The sequence below is a fragment of the Dasypus novemcinctus genome, chromosome 9, assembly GCF_030445035.2.
Source record: "Dasypus novemcinctus isolate mDasNov1 chromosome 9, mDasNov1.1.hap2, whole genome shotgun sequence".
Classification (NCBI taxonomy): Eukaryota; Metazoa; Chordata; class Mammalia; order Cingulata; family Dasypodidae; genus Dasypus; species Dasypus novemcinctus.
The window spans coordinates 120,968,155-120,995,445 of record NC_080681.1 but is presented as its reverse complement, the minus strand read 5'-3'; the positions used below and the strand labels follow the sequence as shown (position 1 = coordinate 120,995,445).

At 42.6% G+C, this 27,291-nt stretch overlaps 1 protein-coding gene across 6 annotated transcripts in view; it reads left to right on the top strand.

Moving 5' to 3' along the window:
- VPS13D (vacuolar protein sorting 13 homolog D) overlaps positions 1 to 27,291 on the top strand; it is a 311,480-nt gene that overhangs the window by 256,150 nt on the left and 28,039 nt on the right. For all 6 annotated transcript variants that reach the window (XR_009187313.2, XR_009187314.2, XR_009187312.2 and 3 more), the window contains 2 exons: positions 17,086 to 17,217; positions 26,853 to 27,093. Coding sequence is in view for 2 of the 6 variants with exons in the window: in XM_058304369.2 (XP_058160352.1) it covers positions 17,086 to 17,217; positions 26,853 to 27,093 (373 nt within the window). In the remaining 4 variants the exon portion in view is untranslated. The remainder of the gene's footprint in view (positions 1 to 17,085; positions 17,218 to 26,852; positions 27,094 to 27,291) is intronic.

The window sequence follows — 27,291 nt, the reverse complement described above, 5'->3', positions numbered from 1 at the left end:
CAGAAGACCCCAAGATTTAAATCTTATCAGTTCTCAGGCCCACTGATTTTGAATCTTGGATAAGGAGAGGTGGAACTTGGATATCTGCCTAAAACCAAGAAGATTTTGGAAAAGATACTAATACATTTAGGGTGGAGAGAAGGTACTGTGAATTTTGGATCCTACCACTTGAAGGGTGCTTATCACTTCTTTCTCTCCTCATCAGTTTAACCCAGAGGGAGGATGAGGGGAATACCATCTCTAGAAAGTCGGGAAGGGCTCACATTCAAAGGTTTCTTTGGCCTGAGCATGGGGCAGACATTAGCCTTTCAAGGCCAGGGCCTAGAGAGAACCAGGCTGCTGAATTGCCGTCAGGAGATGTGCTGCCCCTGGTCCTCCTGTCCTCACTCCTTTCTTCTCGGAATTGGTCAGTATCACAAAACAGGATTCTCTTCCCTTAAAGTCTTTCCTACCTAGTCCTCTCATCATAATTCCACCCTTGTCTTTGCTTACCTTGAACTAGATCACATCTCAGCCATCCAGCCAAGATCGTCTTCACCAACCGGTCCTCTGGGAACTCTAGCTCGTACACAGTTAGGAAGCCTTGGAAGTGCACTGTACAAGTAGTATGTGCTCACCATGCCGCTTAAACCTCCTTTGGGTGGCTAAGGATAATTTCCATTTATTTTGGTACTGTGGGGCCTGAAGAAAAGGTTCTAGAGGTAAAAGAAGAGCCTAAATATTTGGCTAGTCAGCCTGGGGATTATAGGAATCTGTGTTGATTATGCTTCTCTGATCAACATGCTTTAAAGCCTTATCACATACCCAGAAATAGGCTTCTGATAGTGAGTGCCTGGATGGAGTTAACTCCTGATCTGGATTCCATTAAATGATTGCTAAGCCCAGAGTTTAGCAGACCTTCAAACTGTGTGACTTTTAATAAGACACCTATTTAAAGGTTGTCTTCATCATGTATTCGAGCTCATTAGGCATCAGAGACTTATGCTGTGGCTGGTCTTTTAGGATGTGAAGAGAAAAATACTAAAAGAGCAGGGAGTGGTTAACATTGTATGAAGACGTTCTGCTCTTTTGAATTGTTTTTATGTTAGTTTAACAGTCATTTAAAAAATTTATTTATTCTGCCCCCCTTCCCCTCCCCCTGCCCTGCTGTTTTTGCTGTCTGTGTCCATTCGCTGTGTGATCTTCTGTATCTGTTTCTCTTTTTGGTCTTCTCTTTTCATTTTTTCTCCTCTGGATTCACCGGGATTCGATACTGGGGATCTCTGATGTGGAGAGAGGTTCCCTGTTAGCTGCACCACCTCAGTTCCTGGTTTCTGCTGTGCTTCACCTTGACTCTCCTCTTCATCTCTCTTTTGTTGCATCATCATCTTGCTGCATGACTCACTTGCGCTGGCACTGGCTCAGCGCATGGGCACTGGCTCAACACGTGGGCACTCAGCTTGCTGTATGGGCACTGGCTTGCCGCACAGGCATGCTTTCTCTTCTTTTTTATCACCAGGAGGCCCCAGGGATCGAACCCAGGTCCTCCCATATGGTAGGTGGGAGCCCTATCACTTGAGCCACATCCTCTTTCCAAGTTTAACGGTGATTAAAGATGCCATGAGGTAGCCAGATGACCCAATAACTGGGATTTTATAGAAATTCTTATTGCAAAAACTAAAAGAGAAAGCTACCAAGTTCTCAATGCTTTATGTAACATGCAAGGGAAAGTGTGGTTCCAGATTCTTGACTCTGAACAGTTCTTTGGAAAGGAAGTGATGCTCATCCAGCAGCTAAAGAGTCACCTCTTACCTCGTGCATCATTCAAACGTCCTCGTGAACATCAGAGCTCGTCCAAGTTTGCCTGCTTCTCTCCACCCCAATTGGAAAGCCACACATGCCTGCCCTCCCTTTCTGCCTTCTGTCACTATGTCCAGAAGGAGAAACAAGCCCTCAGTTGTCAGGCGAGCCCAGGGTAGAGGTTTTATGCACGTCGTTGAACATGGTAAGAAGTGGAGCTGTTGCCTCTGCACTGGATGCACCTGCTTTTTCCAGATGAGCAGTGAGGCACAGGCAATAGGGCTGGGGACCGCCTGCTGACCAGTCTGCCCTGCCAGCAGGCCTATAGCCCAGTGCCCAGGGAGGACAGTTAGAAAAAGCACATGGTGGGACCTGAGCAGTGGCTGGCAACATTTCGGAGGAGTGGGGTAGGAGGGCTTAATTAGGCCACCCCTCTGTCTGGAAGGGTCCTGCATCTTTCCTCCTGCCCCCTTGGCTCCCAACAAGCTCTAGCACATTTTGAACACACATCTTTTCCAGTCCAACAACAGACAGATTCATTCTTCTTGTTTTTTATGTCATAGATGGGACAAGTGCTCTGAAGGTTCAGTGTCAACTCTGACCGAGGGGGGTACATTGGATTTTTACAAAAGCATATAGGTGCACCTGAGGTGACCCAATGTCCTTTTATTTCCCTCCCTCCCTCCCTCCCTCCCTCCCTTCCTCTTTTCTCCCCCTTCCCTTCCCTTGCTTTCCCTTCCCTTTCTTTCCTTTCCTTTCCTTTCCCCCACCTGGACCATTAATTTTGCTTTCACAGGGGGATGGGGAAGGGAGAACATTTCAAAGGAAAGCTGATTTGGTCTCTGAACCAGCTTGTCTTCTAGATTATACTTCACCCTGATGAGAATGAGAAAGGACAGTCTATAAGCCCCTGAAATGCAGTTTCCAACGAAACACGAACAGGCCTGTCACTCTAGTGGTGCTGCAGCTGGGGAGCCTCAAAACCAGTTCCAGATGTTCTCTCTCCCCGTATTAGCAGGAAGGGAATTTTGGGCAAGCTGGGAGGTAGAGTGCTTTTGCTTTTACCCTTTCTTAGAGTATCCCATTTGCAATTTATGTCTTGCCTCACAGGGCTCTTGAGGGAGAGTGCTATGATATGAGTAACAGGGTCCATTTTGGCCCTGCCCAGCACTTCTCAATCCTGAGTCAGGACATGTTGCTCTGAGCTGCCAGTTACTGCAAACAACAGAAGCCCTCCCCTGTCTTGAAAAGTAAGTCACATGGCCTAGAAGGAATCCTCCTGCAGATGACCCACAGGTTAACAAAGCAGTATCATGGCACCCTTCACCACTCTCTTGGATAGGACAATCTTGTGAGAAGTAACATAGATAGTAAAGATCAATTCTTGGCCCCTTCCTCTTGAGGACTTTCCAGTTGGATCTCCCCTTGTCTAGAAGAAAGCTGTTCTTGACTAAGCCTCCATTCATGCCTTGTTTTTTAAGTGATCCTCGGATGTTTTGGTGTATCCCTGAGTGCTGGCCCATCTTTTTTTTTTTTTTTTTGTAGTTCTGTTGTACAATATGTAAATGTAAACTCCTCTGAAAATGCAAATATTTGAGCACTTTAGTGTGTAAACACTGTTCTAAAGATTGCATGAATTATCTCTTTAATCCTCATGGCAAACCAATGTGATAGGTACTGTTATTACCATTTTGAAGAAGAAAATGAAAAGGACTCAGTCTCACTAGTACTGATCATCACCCAAAGGATTAATAATGGTTACTCACCAGACATCGCTGTATATATGTCTATAGTTCTGTATATATGTGTATGCACACACAAGTACACATATGTGCATATGTATTATTTTACAAGAATGTGAGCACAGATATACAAGAATGTGAGCACAGATACTGGTCTTTAATCCCTTTTTTCACTCAACAATAACTGTAGAACATCTTTCCATTCCGAAAGTTAATTATCATTTTTAACATCTATATATTAAACTGTATATGTACCATAATGTTAGTCCCTACTGATAGAAGTTCAAGTTGCTTCCATTTTTTTACTATTATAAACATGTTTCTACATATATCTTTTCATACTTGTGTCATTCTCTCAGTAAATTCCTAAAAATAGGATTGCTGGATTTAAGGTTATATCCATTTGTTATTTTGAAACACATTACAGATTGCCTTCTAGGAGGTTGAAACCATTTTTGCACCCACTGATAGTGTTTGAGAGGGAAGTTCCATTTCTCCAACTCTGGCCAACTGTGGGAATTCACTTATTCAGAATTTGGTCAAAAATGTTACAAAGTAGCTGCTAAGTGCTAGCTACAATACTAAGAACAAGGCATTGCTATTCTTAAGTCTCTTATCAACCCAAGAGGGAAAAATGTCTTGGTGTTACTAATTCTTTATGAATTAGGAATATTGAATCATCTTTTCACACTTCAGTTGACCATTTGGATTTCTTCCTCTGTGAATTCCCCTTCTGTTGTGTATTCTTTGCCCCAATCTTAAATCCCCTTGAGGTCAGGGTTTAAGTCTTCCTTTGTAGTGTGTTTTTGTTTCTTCTCATCCTGTCTAGGCCCAACCCTTCCAAAAGATGGTATATAATCAGGTTCTCATCCATGTAAGTGCATAGCTTTTTTCTAGATATTGATAAAATCTGAATTAGTCTCTTGATGAGTTCCATTCATCTAAGTTAGAGTCTGAATCGTAACTTTCTAAAAGTGCTGTCACTGCCTATAGTTCTTCAGTCACTCGCTTTAGCATTAAGAATGAGGCTTTAATCAGATGTTTTTGGATTCTATGTGGAGTGCCTGTTAAACAGCTTGTCATTTGTTTCCTTCTATGTCTTAGCATTTGTTTACTACCAGCTCTGATTGTAAAACTTGGCAGAATAGATCATATTTTTGCATACTAGTAGAAATGATGCTCTGCCTTCAGGAAGGGTCTAGCTTGAGGACAGGCTTCCTCAGGAAGTCCATCCTGCCCTCTGTAGTGTGGGGTACCAGACCCAACCTTCCATTGCGGAGTCATGGTCTAAGTCCTTCCATAATCAGGCATGTAAGTCTTGTCTTTGCAATTTAATTGTAAGCTTTTTGAGGTCATATTATTGCCTTCCTTGGTGTCCCTCCAAGATTGCCAGAATGTCTAACACAGTGATGGATTCAGATTATGTACTTTTAGAGCTTTTCCTCAGCAAAGTCGTGCTGTTCAGTAAGTTTATGAGTCCAAGAGAATCACAAAGTCCCAAGATCAGGTTTGGCTTTGCCACTTACCAGCTATATAGCCTTGGACAAGCTTCATAATCTCTCTAAGGCACAGTTTTCTCATCCATAATATGGAATACTAGGGCATTTCCTTATAAGACAGTAGTGAGGATTAGACTGCCCAGTATGTAGTCAGCACTCCATAAATGCTGCTGTAGAGGCATCCCATATACTTTAGTGGCCCAGCAGTCTTGGTTCTAGTGCCTTTTCTTCTATGAGAAAATGCAAATATAATAGAGCTGGTTGAGGTAGTTGAAAGTCTAAGTTTTTCCATGGAGTATCCTCTGAGGCCTACATGCTCTTTTGCTTGAAGACTGGTGAGTCTGAATCAGGTTTTTTCCAACGTGGAGCCTTATAATCAGTCAGGGACTCAGTGTGATGCCACAAGTTTTTAAAATGCCAGTTTCTCTCTTACATGCTGCCAATTTTTTCTTTTTCAGATGGAATCGTGAATGTGTGTGTGTTTGTGTGTATGTAAAATGCTTGGAAGAAATAAAGATGGGATCAAATTTTGCCTGGCTTAGCAACTGTCATCTCTAGTACTCTCTGAGCATTTTACCAAATGGACTTTAATTAGTTTCTTTCAATTCTATTTTTATTTTGTAACCATGTTAATGTATGGGAGCCAACTCCTTCAAATGAGACATTTTGTCATTAAAACATATTATTTAGTTTAACCGCCTTGGGCCCAACTTCAGCAAGGAGGATTCTGAGTAGTACTTCTCTCATGACCTAACCACAGCGTGACCCAATGGTTTGTGTTGCATGTGTACTGAGACACAGGCAGGCTGGGCAGCCAAGTGTCATCTCTATAGTGAGCTTGGTACCTCCACCTCATGGTGCCAATTCCTGTCCCTCCTTGCCTGCATCTAATGGTCCTCAGCCTGCTTGTGGCCTGTGGCACAAGAGCTCTGCTGGCCACGTTCCCCCTGTGTGCAGATTAGACAGGAATCAGCAAATCCATTGAGTGCATGTTTAATGTGACACAGATGTGGGACATACTGCAGATCTTTCTGCTTTACAAATTTTCAGCTTTTTGTATTTCATCAGTGTTGCTTATTATTTACAGAATGTAACTTGAGACAGCAGAACAGATTGTAATTTTTAAAAAGGTTTTTTTTTTGGGGGGGGTGGGGTGGGAGGTGGTGATAGGGCCGCAGGGGATCTGAGAGAAAAAAAATCCAGTAGTGTGGAATGTTGTTTGCTGTCCAGACCAAACAAACCAGTTTGCCAAGGGTTGATGGACTATGACAATCAGTCCAATTCAAGTTAACACTGGAGGCACTTAATTAAAAGGCAGCTTGACCTTCTTATCACCAAATTAAGAATAATCTTTTGTTACCAGGTTGAACATCATGGCACCAAGCAGAAATGTGTCCCTTGTAGAGGCACCAGAGGGTATGCCCAAACTGTGCCAGCCTGTGTCCTGCTTCCTTCCTGCCTAAAAAGAAAGGACACTATTGAACCAGTCCCCATTCAAAAACATGAATATTGTCCTTGTCTTATTCCTGCTGTGAGCTTATACCCAGGCTCTGTAGCAAGAGCCAGCCATCTCTTATTTCTAAAAGTGCAGTTTTGGGTAGAGGTGACCCTGGCCTCTGAGAAAGCACAGCCGTAGGTTAAATCTGTGGACAAATAATGATTGGTCAATTAAGTTTCTAGGACAAAAGAACCTAAATTTTGAGCTGGAGATAATGAATGCCATCCAATTAAAAATCCTTTGAAGAGAGCTCTCCTTGGGATTTGAGCTAGTGCTGAGAATTGAGTATCTTGGTCTGAGCACCATTTAAGTGCTGAGTGCTGAGTTGCAAGACTGGATTTGACAACTGCCAGGGAGCCAGACCCCTGAGCAGTTTCCAGATTTCCAAGCCCCACTGTTCGTTTCCTTCCTGGAAAATTGTAGGTGGTGTACAATCCCCCTGAGGCCACCAGGCAGCTATCCAGTTGCCCTTTAGGAGACTGTGATCCAGGCCAGTAACTCCTAGTGTCCCCACAGGATGGAATGATCAGCATTCCTGTGCTCCAGGGGTTCCTGGGTTGTTACGAACTCCCAACCTTCCTTTGGCTCAGACTGAAAGGAGTTCCACTGCAGGCTGCCCCTTCCCACTCCCTTAGCTTTGGCTCTTCTGCTACAAGGTCTCACTGCCTATGGCCTTTGGTCTGTCCTTGAACACAGGCTTGAGCCCCGCCACATGTCAGGCACTGTCCTGCTTGCTAGGCTGCAATGGGTGGAAAAGACAAAGTTCCCAGGCTCCATGTAGTTTCCCCTCAATACTTAACTGTGATTCCCAGGCCATGGCTTGGTTTTAGAGCAAGAGCCCTCTCCCATGGAAAAGGTGGTGATGGGAAAGATGGAGTATCACTTACTGGTCCTGTGACTCTTCTGGGTTTCAGTTTCACCGCAACCATCATCACCACGGCCACCACCTAAAGTCTAACGGCAGAACCTGAAACAGATCTGTTGAACCCGTGACTGGGTTCCATAAACTTCCATTACCATTAAAGTTTTTCATCAGTGTTATTGTGACTTTTCAAAGCATCTTCTTCTGTTCTCTCTTTTTTTTTTTAAGATTTATTTTTATTTATTTCTCTCCCCTTCCCCCCCCCCCCCCAGTTGTCTGCTCTCTGTGTCCATATTTGCTGTGTGTTCTTCTGTGACCGCTTCTATGCTTATCAGCAGCACCGGGAATCTCTGTTTCTTTTTGTTGCATCATCTTGTTGTGTCAGCTCTCCGTGTGTGCGGTGCCATTCTTGGGCAGGCTGCACCTTCTTTCGCGCCGGGTGGCTCTCCCTACAGGCCGCACTCCTTGCTCATGGGGCTCCGCTATGCGGGGGACACCCCTGCGTGGCACGGCACTCCTTGCGTGCATCAGCACTGCGCATGGGCCAGCTCCACACAGGTCAAGGAGGCCTGGGGTTTGAACCGCAGACCTCCCATATGGTAGGCGGATACCCTATCCATTGGGCCAAGTCCACTTCCCCTTCTGTTCTCTTCTTTTCTACCTCACCCTCCATCAGACTCTTGCTATTTGATTCTAAAAGAATGTATAAAATATCCAGACTGAGCAAAAGGATAGTCTTGAAAGAACAAACCAAAAAGTTATAAAGAGGGCCCCTTGATGGGTGGAGCATCATCAACTTACTTGACTTTGGTCATCAAAGGAGGACCTTCAGGGCGCTGGAGAGGTGCCATGGGGCCTCCCAAGTAGGGGTGGAGTTGATGCTCCTCCCCCACTGCAGTTAGGGCAGCTCCATTTTTATCAGTTGTATAGATGTATTAAGGTTATCTTTACCACTGAAGTGCTTTTTAAAAATATACAGTTTTTTTTTAAAGATAAATAGATTACATAAATGTTACATAAAAAATATAGGGGATTCCCATATGCCCCACTCCCATCCCCTCCCCTATTTTCCCATATTAACAACATCCTTCCATTAGTGTGGTACATTTGTTAAAACTGGTGAACACATACTAAATGTTTTTGTAAGCCCTGCTACAGTAAATTTGATTCATGGCAGTATTCTTTATTAATTTCAATTCTAAGAATTTGGTATTTGGTCTAAGAAATTGGTTTTGAATGGCTAGGTTGATTAGCTCCAACTCCTTAAAAAAGGTTTTTTAAACACATAAGATATGGATGGGATAGATTAGATGATTAAACGCTTTAAGTGCTAGTTCATATAGAAAACATGTATGCAACCAAACATTTGATGTGCTCTTTATAAAAACCATTCTTACATATTAAGCAAATTATGTCCCCCTAGTGCTCAGCCATGATAAAATTTTAAATCCCATAGTTTTGCATTTCAGTATTTTAAACTGACCAGACAACTCAGTGATTCTGAATAAAGGTGGTTGGGAGGGAGACATGTTACTTTTATGAGTGCCTATTATGTGCCAGGCACCATGGTATATATTTTTCATATTTCACCTCAACAGTCAGCCCAGTAAGTATTATTGTTCCCACTTTATTGATAAGGAAACTGAGGCTCTGGGCAATCTAGTAACATCTTCAGGGTCACTCAACTAATAAACATCTGGACTGGGATTTTAGCTTGACTGTCCTTTTCCAAAGCCCTGTTTTCTTCTCTACAATACCATATTCCTAAATTTCACCTCTTCTCTTGAAAGAGGTCAGCTTTGGGAAAGAGATAGATAATATAGACATTTAAAGAAATTGTCCTAATTTGTCAGAGATAAATCTGAAAATTTCTGATTTAGTTAGTCTAACCAGCTTGTTAACATAGGTATTTGTACCTAATAGCCACAAAATCAAATTTACCTAATTGTGTATTTTGGCTCATGTGAAATACCTTGGGATTGGCATTAGATATGACAAGTTAGCAAGGAGTTTGACTATGGCTTTAGATATTCCTATAATTACTCCACTCTCTGATTCAGAATGTAGTGCTCAGAACACAAATGAAGCTTAAACATTTGTAACATGCCTCATTCTTATGATGATGGAAGTCATAAACCACTTTTTAAGTTACCTGCTTTATTTTAAAATCTAAGCAACCCCAGAATGAATGCAAAAGTTATGGCATTGGAGGAAATCCAAGGCCATTAGGATGTCATCTCACTATAGTGTTATCCACTTGATTGGAATTCTCTATGAAATGAGTTTGTCATGGACCACCTTTTCTTGCCCCTCTCCGCAGCATAATTAGCAGGTAGCCGCACCCCTGAGGCAATTGACTAGGAAAAAACCTCTGAAATGTTTTTGTTCTTAGAGTTTAAATCCCAGTAGGCATATCTGATGACATTAGTCCTACCAGCTGTCACAGTTGCAATGTCATGGGGTCCCCAAAACATATGTTAGATTATGGAAAGCCTTGACCCCTAATAAACAAGTGAGGTGTGAATCCCACTGACGGGAGAATGCCTAGCCCAGGAAATGTCATCCCTACTGATGGATGTCAAACTACTAAAAGCTTAACAACAGTATTCATATAATTTCTAATGATTTCATGAATCAACAGTTTACCCACATTTTCAGTTGCAGCAATACAATGTGGGATTTTATGGGTTGGTTGCACATATGACTTCTGTAATCTGGGGAGAGATAAGTAGAAGGTTAGCAAGAAAGCAAAAGGAAAGGGAAAATACATTTGAAGCATTGAGCCTCCCCAGTAGGAAAAGGAAGTGAGCAGATTGGATGCTGCATTCTAGCCCATCTTGGGCTCCAGCCACTTAGGCCAGATTAAGGGCCCTCTCATGCACCCATGGCACCATCCATAGGTGCACTAATCACAAGTATAGGCAGCACTTATTGCATGCCTGTTATGTACCAGGCACTGTCCTAAATACTCTGCATGTATTGACTTATTTCTTCCTTACAACAGCTCCTTTATTATCCCCATTTAATAGATGAAGAAACCCAGGCTCAAGGGTTACCTAACTTATCAAAGGTCACAGTTTGTAAATGAAACTGGGATTCAAAACCAGGCAGCTTGGCTCCAGAGCCTATTCTCTCAGCCATTATATCCCCTACCTCTGTCAGAGTGTTCCCCCGCTGCGTTATAATTAACTGTTTCTGTTTATCTCCTCCGTTAAACTCCAGTAAGCTCCCTGGAAACTTGAGTCATCCTTGTGTTCCTAAAGACCTGGCTCTGGCCAGTGCGTATGACAGCTCAAGAAACGTTTACTCAGTGGGGTGGGGGCCATTCACAAGGCTCTGCAGGCTCATTTTTCTACCTACCTTAGTTTTAGCTCCTCAGTTAGTAATTTCATTTAGGAACCAACTTCTACTGACACGGGGTTTCTTTCTGCCCAACCTATTCTTTAATGTGTTCAAAATCCAAATTGTCCCAGAAGATGTTTGGGACAATTTTCTTGGTTCAAGATTTAACATGGCTAGAGTTCAGTAGTTATTATTAAACCTATGGGTTGACTACTATCTTTGATTAGGTTCTAGAAGGTGTATTTCTGTTTGTCAGGGAACTTTGGAGAAGAATTTCTAATGCAAACTGAACTAGCCAATGTAGTTTTTAGAGTATTTTATCCTCTAGCAGAGAAGATCACTTTGTCTTCTCAGATTACAATTTACACTGAAAGGAGTAAAATCTGCTCATGGAGAAGAAATGCTCTTCCACATCTCTGGAAGTAGGTGCATGCAGCCGAGAGGAAGAGGGCTTCTGGTCAAAGATCAGTTGCAGCAGATGCCACGGCTGGCTTCCTGAGCTCCCTGCACTGTACTGCAGTAGAAATCAAAGGAAGTTTTAACTAATTCATTCACTCCGGTGCTGAGGGTACTGTTTAGAAAGACTGTTGGGTTCCTTTTAGAGAACAGACAGATGTTTGATTGAACCATTCAATCAAGAACCTGGTATCTTGTGGTAGCTATTATCCATTCACAGTCAGTATTTGAGGAGATGGTCTCGGTTGACTTTCTGGCCTCATCTTAATTGTTTGTGTTTAGTTGAGCACAGTAGATATATTGGTAAGATATTTAAATAAAACACACATGAAATAAATGCAAACATAATCCATCACTTTGTTGGGGTCAATTCACATAGCCCCTCAGAAAGGAAGATGACAGGCATCAGTTGAATAATCATTCTGTTGTGGTAGAAAGTCACATGTTTTACACACACAGTTTCTACTCATTTTATGATTGTTTTTGTTGTTGTTTTTTGGTTTGGTTTAGTCTAAAGATTTATTTTTATCCCCTTCCCCCTCTCCTGTTGTCTTCTCTCCCTGTCCATTTGCTGTGTGTTCTTCTTTGTCCGCTTGCATTTTTGTCAGGGAATCTGTGCCTCTTTTTGTTGCATCATCTTGCTGCATCAGTTCTCTGTGTGTGGCGCCACTCCTGGGCAGGCTGCGCTTTCTTTGTGCAGGGCGGCTCTCCTTGAGGGACGCACTCCTTGCACGTGGGGCTCCCCTACATGGGGGACACCCCTGCATGGCACGGCACTCCTTGCACGCATCAGCACTGCGCATGGGCCAGCTCACCACACGGGTCAGGAGGCCTGGGGTTTGAACCCTGAACCTCCTATGTGGTAGGCAGACACTCTGTCGGTTGAGCCAAATCCGTTTCCCTACTGATTGTTTTTGAACATCCAACTTGGTTGACAGACATTGATCATGACAGATTTCTCAACTAACTAGTATCTTAACTTGAGCTGTACAGGGTTATATGTGTGTGCTCATAACATCTGTCTTTAGCCAAGGTAACTATGACATGGCTCCTCCTTAGATAAGCTAAGAACAGATAATGGCTGAGCAACTGCTGACCCTCAGGCTGAGAAGCAGGACCACCCAAGCAGAATTGGTTACCTCTCCTTATGTCACCTTGTTTGGATTTATTGTTGCTTAAAGAAAATGACATGGATTGTGTTCATGACCCTGATCTTTGGTTTGGGGGCCTCCAGTATGTGTCAGATAGCAATGGCCAGATGCAAATTTAGTCTCTCTGGGTGGATAGCTGCAGGATAGCTGCCACTGTGTCCCTGGGAGAAGAGTCATCCCTGCTGCATGATGAGTCCCTGACACTTCATGGAGTTCAAAGCTCAAGTTCGTTTGGTGCTGACATTTTGGATTAGCTGGTTGACTGGAAGGCCTGCTTCTTTCTATACACTGTGAAATTTATAAACCACAGCAGCTGAGGGCTTAAAATGGCTGACAAACCCCCAGCTGGCAGCAATTAAATACACCACAGATCTTTGGCTAAGCAAAGGTTTGTGGAAGTGGAATTGCTGCAAATGCACTAAACAGACTCATATTGTAAACTATCTTTTAGGTTGAGTGTTAGTGGGAGATGCTGTTGACTAATGAGAGGAAAGTGGATGGGGTTTTGCCACCTCTTGTTTAATGATCCATTTCCCCAAGGGTGGTAGTACCAAGACTCTGCCTATGAAGCAGGACATATGGCGGTAAAGGGATCATTAGAAAAGGAGCAAGGAACCAGGGGTTGCCAGTGTATGGGACAAGGACCATACAACAATGGTGGAAAAGAATGGCTTGGAAACTGATCTTCGTGCTCCATTTTTTAAACTGGACTCCATTATCCTTTAGGTTGAAAGGGGAAAATGGGAATGAGAAAACAGGAAGATACCATTTTATACCCATTTGAGCAAGAAAAATTAAAATATCTAGCCAATGCTGTCCAATATGCAACTTAAATTTAAATTAATTTGAATTTAAAATTCAGTTCTTTGGCCACACTGGCCACATTTAAAGTGCTCAATAGCAATACATGGTTTGTGCTATGTATTGGACAGTGCTATGTATTGGACAATACAAGTGTTGAAAAAGGATATAGATTACTGGGATCTCTTTAATGCATTGTTGGTGGGAGTGTAAATTGGTATAGCCCCTTTGAAAACCATTTGAATTGTCTTGTTGTCATTTGTACCCTGTGAGCCAGCCAATACCTCCTAGATACATACCCAAAAATACTCTTGTACATGTTTGCCAAGCGGCATATACAGGGATGTTCATACAGCAGCATTGTTTGTAATAACAAAACCCATAAATAATCTTCGTGCCATCAACAGGAAGTTGGATAACGTATGGTATATTCATACAATGGAATGTGATTAAAACAGCAGAAAATAAATTTAATTAGAGCTGCACACTAAAGAATAGCTGAATCTTAGCAATAGGACTTTGAGAAAAAATTAAGTCACCAAAGATTTTAAAATGCTGCAATACTTTTTCTAAAGCCCCCAATAAGTAAAGCCAAAGAACATAACAAGAATGTACCACAGCATACTTTGAAATATGGTATATGAATATGGTGTAAACCAAAAGCAAGGGCATGAGAAGTACAAGATTCAGAATCATGGCTGTCTTAGATAGAGGAAGGATAGGTGGCTGGAGTGGTGGAGAACCACACAGAGAAACTTAAGTTATGGTCAACAATGGAGTTTTCAGACTGGGGGTTGTTGTCTCACAGATAAATAAATAATAAGCCAATGATGATAGTATGCCCCAGACCAAAAATTATGACAAGTCTAATTCCAGGCCTCCAAAATTAAGTGTTTAAAAAAAAAAAAAGGGAATAGATTCCTTTCCCTCCACGTGCTCATAGGCTCACTGGGACATACATGAAAGTGACTTAAGAAACATCACTTAAAACTCTTAGAAGACTATATAACTGAACCACAGAATATAAACAAATTTAGGATTGCTGTTTCATATAGTCATAGTTGGCTTCAAAAGGGTTATTTGAATGTATAGTGCCATCAGCAATATGTCATGAGAACAGTCTCATCAACACCATGGCCTGCACTGAACAATATCTCTTTTAAAGTTTTTGCCAACTTAGGAGACTTGGGAAAAAAATAGCTTATTGCCATTTGTCATTTATAATGCTTTGATGACTAAAAAGTTTGAAACTAATTTGTTCATATGCCATGACTCTAAACCCTCCCTCTATCACTCCCAATTTGGACCTAAAGTTAAAATTTTAGTTGAGTTTTAGAGAAGAAAGTATAGTTTTCTAGGTACCAACAATAATCAGGTGATAGGGGAATGTGGGAAGAATTCCTTTCATCCATCTTCTGCTTCTACTAAGAGTGACTCTAAATCATAATGCGTATATTTATACCTATGAGGGAAACTATTTCCTTTCACAGTGAAGTTTAATTTTCTTTATTTTCTTCTGTGTCGATAGGTGAAATGAGCCTTGAGTGCCACACTTAGTGCCTAGTCAGCAGTGTCTGAACACTGACTTTGGTATTTGGTTGATTACAAAATGAGGACCTTGGAAATGGGAAGATAGTTTGCAGCCTGTTGGGGAGATAGATAAGAAAAAAAAGCAACAAATAGATACCATATACCCCTAAAAAGTTACTCTGCTTTCTCGTTTTCTGATATTCGGGTGAGTTTTTGGTTTGCAGGTTAGAAGATAATGTTTTGGGAGTGAAGGGGGAGGTTAGATCACCAAAATTCCAGGAAAGCCACTGAGTCAGGACATAGTGGTATGCACACAAAAGATATTTGATAACGTGGTAATGTTGGGCATGTTTACTTATACTCTCAGAGTGGAGTCAGCAACTATCTTATTCCATAGTTGTTATGAGATGTAGTTTCCAAAAGCTCAGATCCAGAAACAAGCTGTCCCTCTGTGGCCCATCTGGCCTTCTTGGATCTCATCAGAGGAGTTTAGGACCCATAGTAAGTTTTCTCCTACTTTCCTCAGCTTTAAGGTTTAATACAAAGTTTATTTCTTCTAAGGAAAAATACATGTGCTAATACATGTTGATTTCATGACATTGCTTTCATGTCCATTCCTTTGCTTTGATCAGTGGACTAGACAGACATTCCCTTGACCTTTCTTTTGGGAAGATGGGATTCTGGTTCACATTTGTCATGATAACCTGAACCTCTTCCAGGACTCTTGGGTGACAGTAGGAGGACAACCTTGGAGAAAGGGCACTTTATTAGCCTGTCCTAGTAACTCTTTGGAAAGACAACAGATGTTTCACACTCTAGACAAGGAGGCAAGAACATGGGCTCCACTACCTGGACGAGTACACCAAGCTCCTTGCCCTTTAGCTTCCCTTACTTGTAATGGGTCCAACCTTAAAAAACCAGTTGTCAGGCCTCTCCACTGATGGGTTAACAGTGGCTCCCTACACTGCCCTCCCTACATCCAATCAATATTTGGACTCTAAATAGTCAATATTAGACCTAAATTTTGAAGAAGGAATTGAGACTAGGCATAGGGGGTATGAATGAGTAGATGTTACAGATAAAATTATTTTTTTACCTATTCTCATAGTATAGATCATTGAAACTTCATTATGGTCTCTTTACATCACTATTGAAGAGCACAGTTAATAGTAGCATAATTAGTAGTAAGTGAACTTTTGGAAAAATGACTGCTGGATTTCTGGCTTTCCAGCATAAGTCGAACATCACCCAAGTATGGATCCATTATCATGGCCTGATGAGCAGAGTATTGGCCTGGGCCCAGGAGTGCTTTGCAATTATCGCAGCTAACCTATTGCATGGCTTGTAGCAAGTCTCAGGCTGTTACTGTCAATATTACTACCCTGATTTGGCTGCCAGTGTACCTTTTGCCCTTGCAACTAAGTCTCTACACTGCTGTTAGTACATGGTTCTGAAGTGCTGAGTCAGAGGGTAAGCCTCTTCCTCTCTTACTTGATAGGTCTAGAGAGGGGTGTTTTGCTTCAGTGGGTTCCAGGAACAAATAATAAAAAGTACAGCAAGTACAAGGCCGAGGAGAGACCCAGCACACTCTTATCAGTCATCTGAAATATGCACAGCCTTTCCAAGACAAATATGGACTCCTGTTTCTAGGAAAACACCAAAAAGTACTTATCAATTATCCTGTATATAGTTTGTGGAAAAAGACAACATCGACCTACTCTGAAGGCCATAGCAAAGCAGATTCCTTTTGACAACGAATAGCTGAGTGGCATGAGTTAGAGATACTGTGGGATCCCAGACTATGGCCTGGGATCAGTCCATGGAGACCTTCTCCCTCTCCCTCACGTGGTTACTGCATCCCTTCCTGCAACTGAGCTCTGATTCACAGTATCCTAGAAGTTGGGTGTATTCTTACTAAATGCCTGAGGTATCTTACTCTTTTTACTGACCCCTTGTAAATCCAGAGATGGTATTGCTGAAGAGATGCCTAGAGAAATAGGGTGTGACCAAGTGGAAGTCTAGTAATGATAGCAAAAGAGTTCCCATTGGTGGATCACCCACATTCTGTTAACCACAGGCTTGAAAGGCATAATTATATTTGATCTTTACATCATTCCTATGAAGATAAGTATCATCATCCCCATTTACAGAAAAGACTGGAAGTGAGGGGTAAAGAGGTTGACTGACTTGCCCATGATCACAAAGTTAGAAAAGCAGAGGCAAGATTCTAATTCCACCTTGGAGGCTTTAACCACTATCTTATAGTACACTCACGGTTGATGCTATAGTTTAATACTGATCACTAAATTTAGAGTATGTCTTGTATATGTGGTGCTTTTATCTTAGGTGAAGAAGAGAAATCCTTTAGCCTTGACACGTAACCTCTTTGCCTTTTTTCCCATTTGTGTCCCCCCCCCCCTCCCAGGACTCAGGCACAGAGGGTACGGAAACCACGTTGCTGCACCGGGCCCCAGGGGTTGCTTCCCCGCTATTCTGAGAGCCAGGCAGAAGGACAGGAACAGCTCTTCAAGCTAACAGACAACATACAAGATGAATTGTAAGTTGAAGCTGTGAGAAAGCAGCTCTTCTGGTCTGCTGAGTAGTCTTCTCTCTTTGAGTCTAAGAGGTATCATCATGACTCTTAGACCTTGGAACTGGTCAAAGAAGTCCTTGCCCCAAATGTTTTCTAGGTTTAGGCATAACTCCTTGCAAACAACCTTTTTCTCAAAGCAATGGTTCTCAAACTGTGTTCCGCATTGGGACCTTGGTATTTTGTTTCTAAGAAATGGCAGTCTCTGTCCAGTTAGTTCAAAGAGGGAAGACAATGGATAAAATGTCAGTTTTAAGGGTTTTTATTTTCCCGGTAAAGTTTCCTTAAATTTTGGTGTTCTGTTGTTTGCTGCAGAATGCTAGAACAAAACAGAGAAACAAATAGCAAAAAACTAATAATTGAAAATTTTGGAAACATGAGTTTCTTAAGATTCCTTTGTTGATCTGTGAATGTGGAGCGTCATATAACTGGGATAGAGTCATATTTTCAGGTAGTGAAATTATTCCTAGTAGATATGGTAGAATTAAATATATCACTGTCTTAGGATGATCTGCATATAGATCTCGTATAGCTTAGAGTATTCTGTCACTTGAATAGATATTAGAACCCCCAGCCCAAGACAGCAATTAGGTATGCTTGGTGAGTAACACAGTACTAGATTAGCTTCTTTTAATGCTTATTTATCTCCTTTAGAGTAAGGCAAGCTAGGGAGGTTTCTGAGGACTGTGAATGTGTTTGCCAGTAGACAAGTGTTAGGAATAGAAGTTAGCCCTCAGACTAGCCTCCATTAGCAGTGTGAGGTTGGCCTCATCTCATACTTTTGTAGCAGTATTTGAATGGAGATATCAAAAATCAAATTCGGAATTCATTTGTTGCTTGCTAAATAGAATGGCATCTTCCCAGATCTGTTTTGTTCAATCCAAACCCCCTTCAGTGTTAATGGAAGGTCTCTTCATAACAGAGGTATATTGCATTAATAGAGTCTACTGTTCCAATCTTGCCTTCACTCCAGCCATCACCCTAATACCCAGAATACCCATCCAGCTTCACTCCAGGGAAGACTTTATATCCCTGCCCTCTTGGAGTGGGGATTTGGTGCCATGGCTCCCTTTATACCGCTTTGTCAATGAAACTGTTGGCCTTTAGATAGGAGAACTGGAGAGTCACTCCTTAGGTCTAGCAGCGCATCGTGCAGAATCTACTAGAATGGTAGCCCCATGAGGGCTGCATTGTTTTCTGTTCTGTTCACTGCAGAACACTTAGCATGTATGTGCCTGGCACAGAGAGACATTCAATAAATATTTGTTGAATGAATGATGGATAACTCTAGTTTAGCATTTGTAATCAATACATGCCCAGTTTTTAGTCCTTTGGGCTAGTTTTGTTTTTGGTCAAAAATTAAGTAAGATTATAAATTATTGTATGTTGTGCTTTTCTTTCTCCCCTATCCCCACTCAAGGAGAACCATCTCTGGTCCTTGCGAAATTGATTTTCAATAGAATGATGTTTGCCAAAAACTACAAGGGAGGAATGGTGTTATACACTAAAACAGGATCGCCTCCCCAGTGGGGTGTATACATTGAAGCCAGAGCCAGGGGAAGCTGACAACTGGCATCAAAATGAAGTCAGTAAAATAGATCCCATGAAACACTGCAGATTCATACGAACTAGGAAAAGATGTTGGCATGAATGAATTTTGACTCTAAAAATGAAAACCATGTATCTCCACCCGTTTGTAGGTTAAATCTTTTCAGTGAATGTAGAAGGAAGCACGTGACTAGGGCCTTTCTCAGTGACATGAGGAAGCAGTCATTAGGGGATCTGGCAGATGTTTCTCAGACATACCCTCCATTGTCAGCTGGGTCTTCCTGGCGATATGAACATTAGAATCATCACTTTGCGAGAAAGGGGTTTTCAGGGAAAGCACACGGGTGCCAGATTATACCGCTGACTTTTATCCTAGAATTGTCATTAAAAACATGTTTAAAGACCTAATTATTTGCATATTTTCCTTTAGAGTTAACCCCTTAAAAGGGTCTTTAATACCTTGCTCTACTGTTCTAACTAAATGTTTCCACATTTTTTTCCAGTTAGACTTACTGTTTCACTTCTGGAAAATGTTGTGTAATTACTTCCCGATGTAGTTAAAACCCCACAAAGTCCCCAGTGCTGTGGTTACTTCAACTTTGTTCTCCCAGATTGAGTTCCGTATCATTTTTTAAAAATTTTCTTTAATTAATTAGTATTAAAAAGATAGTTACTGACATATGATTTAAGGTCTGACAAACTGAAAAGACTTCAGTTTTAAATTTATCAAATAATACTCTGGTATGTTTCAGAATTACTGTTGTTTCCCATTTTTCTCAGTTTTGGTTTTGAAATATGATCCTGGGTTAAGATGATGTTAAAGTAAAATGTACTCTCCATGATAAAATTATTTTGTCTTTATGGCCATTACTCTCATTTTCATTAAAAAAACAACAACTGTGTAACTGTCTTATCTGCAATGCTTCACTGCAGGCAAAGTTACATGCTAAGACTTTAAGTCTGACTTTGTCAAGAAAGATGCTCATGAGCACCCCACATGACCTTGGAATTTGCTCTAATGTGTAGTTCTCTGGAATTGAGTTGACAAATGAATTGTACTTTTGAAGTGTGGTTTTAGAAAATAACATTTATGAGGGTTTTTTCATGTATAGAAAAGTATAAAAGGGGAAACAAAAATAGCCTGTAAGTCCACTAGCCAAGCTAGATAACTCCTTTCTCTTTTTAAAGAAATAAATTCCCATGCATAGTTAGCAAATACAAAGAGTACAGAAATAAAATCAAGAGTGAAATTCTCCCTTCTTGCCCCCTTTGTAAAGATACTGTTAAAAGTGTTTTAATAGGTTGTCTATCTTTCCAGAGAAATTGCCCATACAGAAAGAGAGAGACCAGTAGGTCTAAAATAGCATCTCATTTCTATCATTTACGCAATAGGGAACCTATTGTATACTGGTGTATAACTCTAATCACTCTGTAATAGTCTTGGAGATCTTTTCATATAAAATATTAGTTTAAGAAATCTTAGTTCAATGTGCTTTATCTCTGCATGAGCCATTTTCTACAATCAGATTTTTGTTTGTTTTGAACACAGGCTATTGTGTTGATTCTAATAGCATAAAATTATAAATGTAAACCTTATATTAATATATACAGCCTCAAAACAAAAGAACTGGTTCTTTTGAAGAATGGGCTAGAATTCATTACCTTCCATTTTCCACACCAGGAAATAATCTTTCACTAACCATCAATACCTAGGAAATTAGGTATTCTTTGATATGTCACTGAGTTTTTTAAAGTTGCATTTGGCAGATTAGCCAGCTATTCTGATAAAAGTTAATGGCTTACTAAATCTTTGATAGGTTAAGCCAAGAGTTCTGAGAGAATTCTTACACTTTTCTACTGGGTAACACATTTCCAACATCCAAAGCTGCATGCGTACTGCCAAATTCCATTGGACCATGCAATGTAATTTCACTGTCATTTTCTGAAACTTCCTAACAAATTTATTGACTCCTACTATATGCCAGGACAAATAAGAAATTTGCTTTGTTCTCAATGAGTTCCCAGTCTAGCAGGCAGGGGAAGCAGACTATGTACTACCAATTACCTGTACCATATGATTGCTGTTAGAATATAAGTATGAATGATGTATTATGAGACCACAGAGGGGAAGTGACTAATTTATGCCTGGAAAGCTAGAGCATGCTTCACAAAGGAGATTGTGGACAATTTGACCTGATTTTGCAGGTCAAAGAGGAATGTGTCAGGCAGAGAGGGAGAAAGGCACATCAGCAAAGAGGAGTGCTGGATAAAGGTGTGGCGGTAGAAGAACCAGTGGCACACCAAGAGAATTCTGACTAGCCAAGTATGGTGGCAGCATATGTGTGGGAGGGAAGGAGCAGAGGTTGTGGAGCTGGTAAGGTGGATTGCAAGGCCAGTTCTCAAGGCCTTACCTTAAAGGCCGTGCTAAGTTTACCTCTTCTGTAGGCATAGCAAGGTTTTGAAGAAGGGGAGTGTGCTCAAAATTATGTGTTAAAACTGTTACCTTGTAGGGAAGCGGATGTGGCTCAAATGATAGAGCTTCTGACTACCACATGGGAGGACCTAGGTTCGATACTTTGGGTCTCCTGGTGAAAAAGAATAAGAGAAAGCGTGCCTGCGCGGCCAGCCAGTGTCTGTACGAGTGCCCGCGTAGTAAGCTAGTGCCTGTATGAGTGCCCATAGGATGAACCAGTGCCCCCGCAAGTGAGTCACGCAGCAAGATGATGGCGCATCCAAAGAGAGACAAGGGGAGAGTCAAGGTGAAGCACAGCAGAAACCAGGAACTGAGGAGGTACAATTGACAGGGAACCTCTATCCACATCAGAGGTCCCCAGGATCAAATTCTGGTGAATCCTAAAGGAGAGAAAATGAGAAGAGAAGATAACATAGACAGCAAAAACAGCAGGGTGGGAGGAGGGGAAGGGGAGAAAAATCAGTCCATTAGTCAATCTTTAAAAAAAAAAAAGTTACCTTGTAGGCAGCAGAGAAATGGATCAGAGTTGCAGAGACTAGAGGCAAAAAACCACTTAGGAGGCCCTCAGAGTAATCCAAGTGCAAGATGATGAGGCCTGGACACATTGGCAATGCAGGTAACTAGAAGGGGACAGATTTGGGAGGTGTTTAGGAGGCAGCATAGGTAAACTCTGCTGACTGGTTAAATCTGAGTAAGAAGGAGGAGTTGAGAAGGACTCTTGGTTGAAGGGAGATACCGTTGAGTCAGAAGGGCAGTGCTGCAGGAGGAGAGAACTAGAGAAGAAAAGGACAGCTCTGCTCTGCACATATGGAGTGGGAGACACTTGTGGGACACTTTTGTGGCAATGTTCTGACACTCAGAGTGAAACCTATTCTCCGACCCAGATTTGGGAGTCCCGTATGGAGTTGGTGCAGGTGTCACTTGGGGTGGAGGAACCTGATCCGGGAGTGCTTGTACAGCGAGATGACTCAGAACTTTTCTGATTTTGAAGTAACTCCAACGTGAGTAGAACTTGAATATAATCATCACATTAAGAAACAAAAAAAAGCAGGAGAAAAATAAAGTTAACCAACTGAAAAGAGGGTGGTTGACACAAATGTTTGGCAGATCCCCCCTCCCCAAGGAGAAATCAGTCCTGACCTTGTTTTCCACATGGTATACTGGAAGGGCACCCCTTTCTCTGGCCTGTGGATGAGCAGATTGGCAGACTTGCAATGGGATCCTCCCCCACAGGATCGGGACAGCTTGTCATTTTTTCTCAACAGGAGAAGGAGATAACAGCAGTCGTCATGGACGGCGCATCTGCTCTTTTGGGCTCTTCTATTAACTCTGATCATCCCAGTGGCCCTGCAGAGCAGGTGTTAGGATACTGGGTCTTCAGAGAAGGGTAGGAAGCTGTGAGCAAAGCCACCTGGCTAGTGAGAAGCAAAGCTGTTTGGCAGCAAGGGCAGGCAGCCGTGGCCAGTTCCACGTACTTAGAGAACATCATTACCTGCCACAGACTAAGAGTGCTGACGCTGGTGTTGTTGGTAAGACCACGAGTGGCATTTAATCTTAACAGGTGCACCCACGGTTGACACCCACCGTCCTGAAGAGTGGTGGAAGGCATGTGCTCTCACTGGAAACTTCCTGACCTTGATCCCAAGATCAGAGGGCCCTCTTTCTCTTCTTAAGGGGAAACAAAAACAATTGAAGTTTTAAGATTGTTTAAAAATACTCCTCTTCTATAGAATCAATTATAGTATATGTAGCAGTCTAAAATGTGCCAACAGACCACAGGGTTGACTTATCTAGTTCTCTGTATGTCAAAAATATGCAGATGCTTTGTGTTTCTGGCCACTTATTTTCATTTTCCCACCCTCTGAGTTAATAATATATTGTTGTACTGAGGATTGACCTGAGACCACATTTGCTTTCTCCCTCTGTGTCATTCCATGAAGTTTTCCAATAATTTGCTCACTCGTGGGCCAGAAGTAGTTCCTGGGTGAAGCTTATTTGGGGGATGAAGAGTGTAAAGGCCAGTATGTAGACAGGTCGTGAAGCAGGGTGTACAGATGTCACTGCTACTACACCCTTGGCATAACTGTGGTCTTCTCAAGGAAAGGTTAAGTGGAAGTCTGTGGAAAACAAGCCTTTTTCACATGGATGGCCAAGAAGGGAGTGAAACAATCTGCAGTGGTGTTGAGGGAAAAAGGAATAAAGGCAGGAGCAGCCTAGTAAAGGAAAAGAGCTGAAAGCTGTGTTGGTGCTCTCCTGCCCAGGGAGGAGTTGGGGACTGGTCTCCAATAGAGGAGGAGTTATGAGGAGCTCAGTTTAAATTATTCTTTCTTATAAATTCCAGATTTTGTAAAACTAAAACCCCAAAGTTTGGGTCACTGGTTATGGGCAGGCCAGGGGAACCAGGGAAATGCCAGGAGGAAATGGGGAGACAGAGCTGTTGGTTAACCCCATCTGGGTTCATGGCTCAGACCACAGTGAGGGACCCAAGATTCCCTTTGCTGTGGCCTCACTGTCTCCACATCTCCCAAGGCTGTGCAGAGGCAACTGACTCCCCTTCTACTCTGTGATATCCTTGGCTCTGAACTTCCGGTTTTGATTTTAGAGCAGTTCGTGTAAACGTCCAAAACAATGTTAGTAACAAAAGTACTTTCAGGACCTAAATGGGCCCCCCTCTGGGCCGACAGACTAGAGGCCTGTACAGGTGTACAAAGCTGCTCTTCTCTCCTTACAGCTATGTATGACTGGGATTGCTTTTGACCTTTGGCATAACTTGGGGAAGGAAGCTGGTAAGCATTATCATCTCTGCTAGATAGATGAAGAGACAGAGTCACAGAGAGGGCAAGTAACTCTGCCAGTGTCACAGGCAGCTCAACCTGTTGTGTTTCTTCTCTGTGACCTCTGTCCTCTACCATCCAGTAGATCTGTTAGATCAGCATTCCAGTTTAGAGCTACTCTTCCTTCAGAAGTAGTTCTGGCTTGGTTGATAACTTGTGCCACTGGTGCCATCTTGGAAAGGAGTCTATTTTAAATCTTCTAAAAATGTTCCAGAATGGGAAGTGCACTAATGTCTGTAAATCTGGCCCAGATATAAATGCATCTGCCCCATGCTAAGACCTTGGCCCTTTCTGGAGTCTATGCAGAAATGTCAGCTGTAGCAGGTGCCAGGTGGGGTAGAAGAGTAGGCAAGGGTGACAAGATGGAAATTGGACTAAAGAAAAGAAAATCTCAGGTATTTTTATGCACAGGCCCTGATCTCACCCCAACTGTGGAGGCCAACATTGGGGAACTTCCTCAAGGTCCCTGCAGTCTCATCTGCCATGCCCTGGGCACCCACTGTGCTCAGAAACTGTGGGCCATTTTCCAGTGTTTGAGCTAGCTTCCTTGGGGAAGAAAGGATTGCAGTGTGTGTAAGTTCTGGCTGGCCCTGTGACACTTCTCTCGGTGTCCTCTTGCTTTTTTCATCTCTTCTGGGCTCTCCCTTTCTCCACTTTTCTTCCCCTGATCCAGCTATTTTAGATTCCATTCATTTGGTTTAAATGGTAGTGCTGCCCTCTTGACGCTGTTAGAGCCTGGGATGGGAAAAAGTCTGTATTAAGCAGCCTGAACATGAAGAGATGCTAGCTCTTTCTAATTTCAGCATTAAGGCTTTACAAATCTACATTCTTGGCATTGCCAACCAGTGAGAATAGAACAATAAACCCCAAACTTTGTCATGGTGACTGTCATTGAAATGGCAGCTGGAACAAGGCAGGTTCTGAGCCCTGGCTGTGTGGCCAGCTCAGAGGTAAGTGCCCTGAGATCTGGCGGGGGAGGAAAAGCAGACTGGACTTCGCATCTAGGAAACAGAACAAGCACAAAGAAGTGGTTTTTTTTTTTATTCCCACCCCCCCCCCTTCCCCCACCTTTTGGCTTTTTTTGCATGCTGTGTACTCTCTGTGTCCAGTCTCTGTGCGTTCTTCTGTGTCTGTATTTATTTATTTTATTTCCTCTCCCCCCAGTGGCTTGCTCACTGTCTGCTCTCTGTGTCCATGCGTGCTCTTCTGTGTTTTTTTGCTTATCTCCCTTTATTTGTTGCGTCACCGCTGAGTCGGCTCTCCGCGGCACTTGCAGGCCGGGCAGCGCTCCGCAGCATGCAGGCAAGCCTGCCTTCACAAGGAGGCCCCGGGACACGAACCCAGGAGCCCAGCTGCTTCCCTAGCAGTGCTTTTGAACGTGAATGCAGTATATATTCCAAAGGGGGGAAGGGGCCGGGGTATTTAGGGGAAGCTTATGTAGATGGAGAAAGCAAGGTGCTGGGTCTGAAGGGAGAGTGCGCAGCCCAGATGGGACTAGCAGGCAGTCCGTCCTCATGCCCCACTTGCCTCTACCATCACATCAGAGCACTTTGCAGCCGTTGACCCTGGCACAAAGCTGTCCTGGGACCCAGGTCCCAGAACAGCTCCAGGTGGAGCGTTGGCTCTGAGCAGCTTCTTTGGAAATTCTTCTCAGGACAGCAAGTCCCAGGAGGCTGGAACTGACAACCAGTCATTGGCCGTTTTTTGTATTCTGTCATCTGTTCTTTTCTACTGTCCCTTGACGTTCCAACCCTGTTGTTAATGCTGTCACAAGATACAAGGGAGTCAGCCAGGCTCAGGAGAGCTGTCAGTTTCCAAGGTTCACTATTCTTCATTCAGTAGCTGAGCAGAGAGGTTTGAAGCGCATAAATTTCCACTTTAAATCTGTAAGCTCCTTGGAAGAGGAATTAGCTTTGTTTTTTCGAGTGGCCCTAAAGCTTCTTAGAAGTAATGACTAAAAGTTAGGAAAATCAAGGTCACAGCTTTCCCTAAAATGGCCTTCCCTAACTCTTAGAGTTGTCCTACAACACAAGAATGGGTTCATAAGTTTCCCCATCCCTGGAGGTGATGGGCTGGGTGACCTCCTGTTAGAGTGTGCTAGAAAAGATATAGGCATAGGTAGGCAAGTGCTAGAACATTGTGCCATCTTTCATGATGTACAGTTTGGTAAGCCTATCTTACTTTGCTTTTGCCTCCAGTCTTCACTTGCCTTGCCCAAGTCTTCTTGCTTCTGAGTATTTACCTGCCCCATACTATGTAGTGAACTTTCTCAGCTGCTACTTCAGTTTAATATTTAAATACATCATATTTTCTTCCTCTGTTTTGTCCACCAAAGCACTGTTTACAATTTTCTCTAAGCTTAAACTACCAAAAGACTCTCCACTAAAAAAAAAAAAAAAAAAAAAAATCTAACAAAATATTAGTGCTTTGATTATTGATAATGTTTATGTCGTTATTAGCTGACATTTATTGAGCACTCCTTGTGGACATGTGCTTCAGACTTTACGTGAGTTCCTCACAAGGAAACTAAGGCTCAAAGCAAGTAAGCCACCTGCCCCAGTGGGGAGTAAGTGAGGGGACCTGGAGCCAAGCTCAGGTACTAGGACTCCAAAGGCCATTGGGCTGCACACAGCCCCCCACCCCCACCCCACCCCCATGTCTCAGTGACAAGTACTAACTAACATGGTCACCTTAGGGCAAGGAGAAGCTCCACGTGCCATTCTTCTATTTTCTCTTCTCCTTTGCAGCTTCATCGCTGTGGAGAACATCGATAGCTACTGTGTGCTCATCTCCTCTAAGGCTGTTTACTTCCTGAAAAGTGGCGACTATGTAGATCGTGAAGCCATCTTTTTAGAAGTCAAATATGACGACCTCTACCACTGCCTTGTCTCCAAAGACCACGGGAAAGTGTATGTGCAGGTGACCAAGAAAGCAGTGAGCACAAGCAGTGGGGTGTCCATCCCAGGACCTTCTCATCAGAAACCAATGGTGAGTGCACACCTGGTCTGTCTTCTCAGCACCCTGCACAGGTGTATTCAGGGGTTCCAAGAGAGGGGGGACCCGAATGTCTTGGCCTCTCTCAGTTCTTTTCAATAGGAATTCATTTTGAAGATCTGGCCAGGCAGTTATGAATCCCCTGGGACACTTCTTAGACCAGGAAGGAGCTCACTGTGGCTTTGTGGGCTG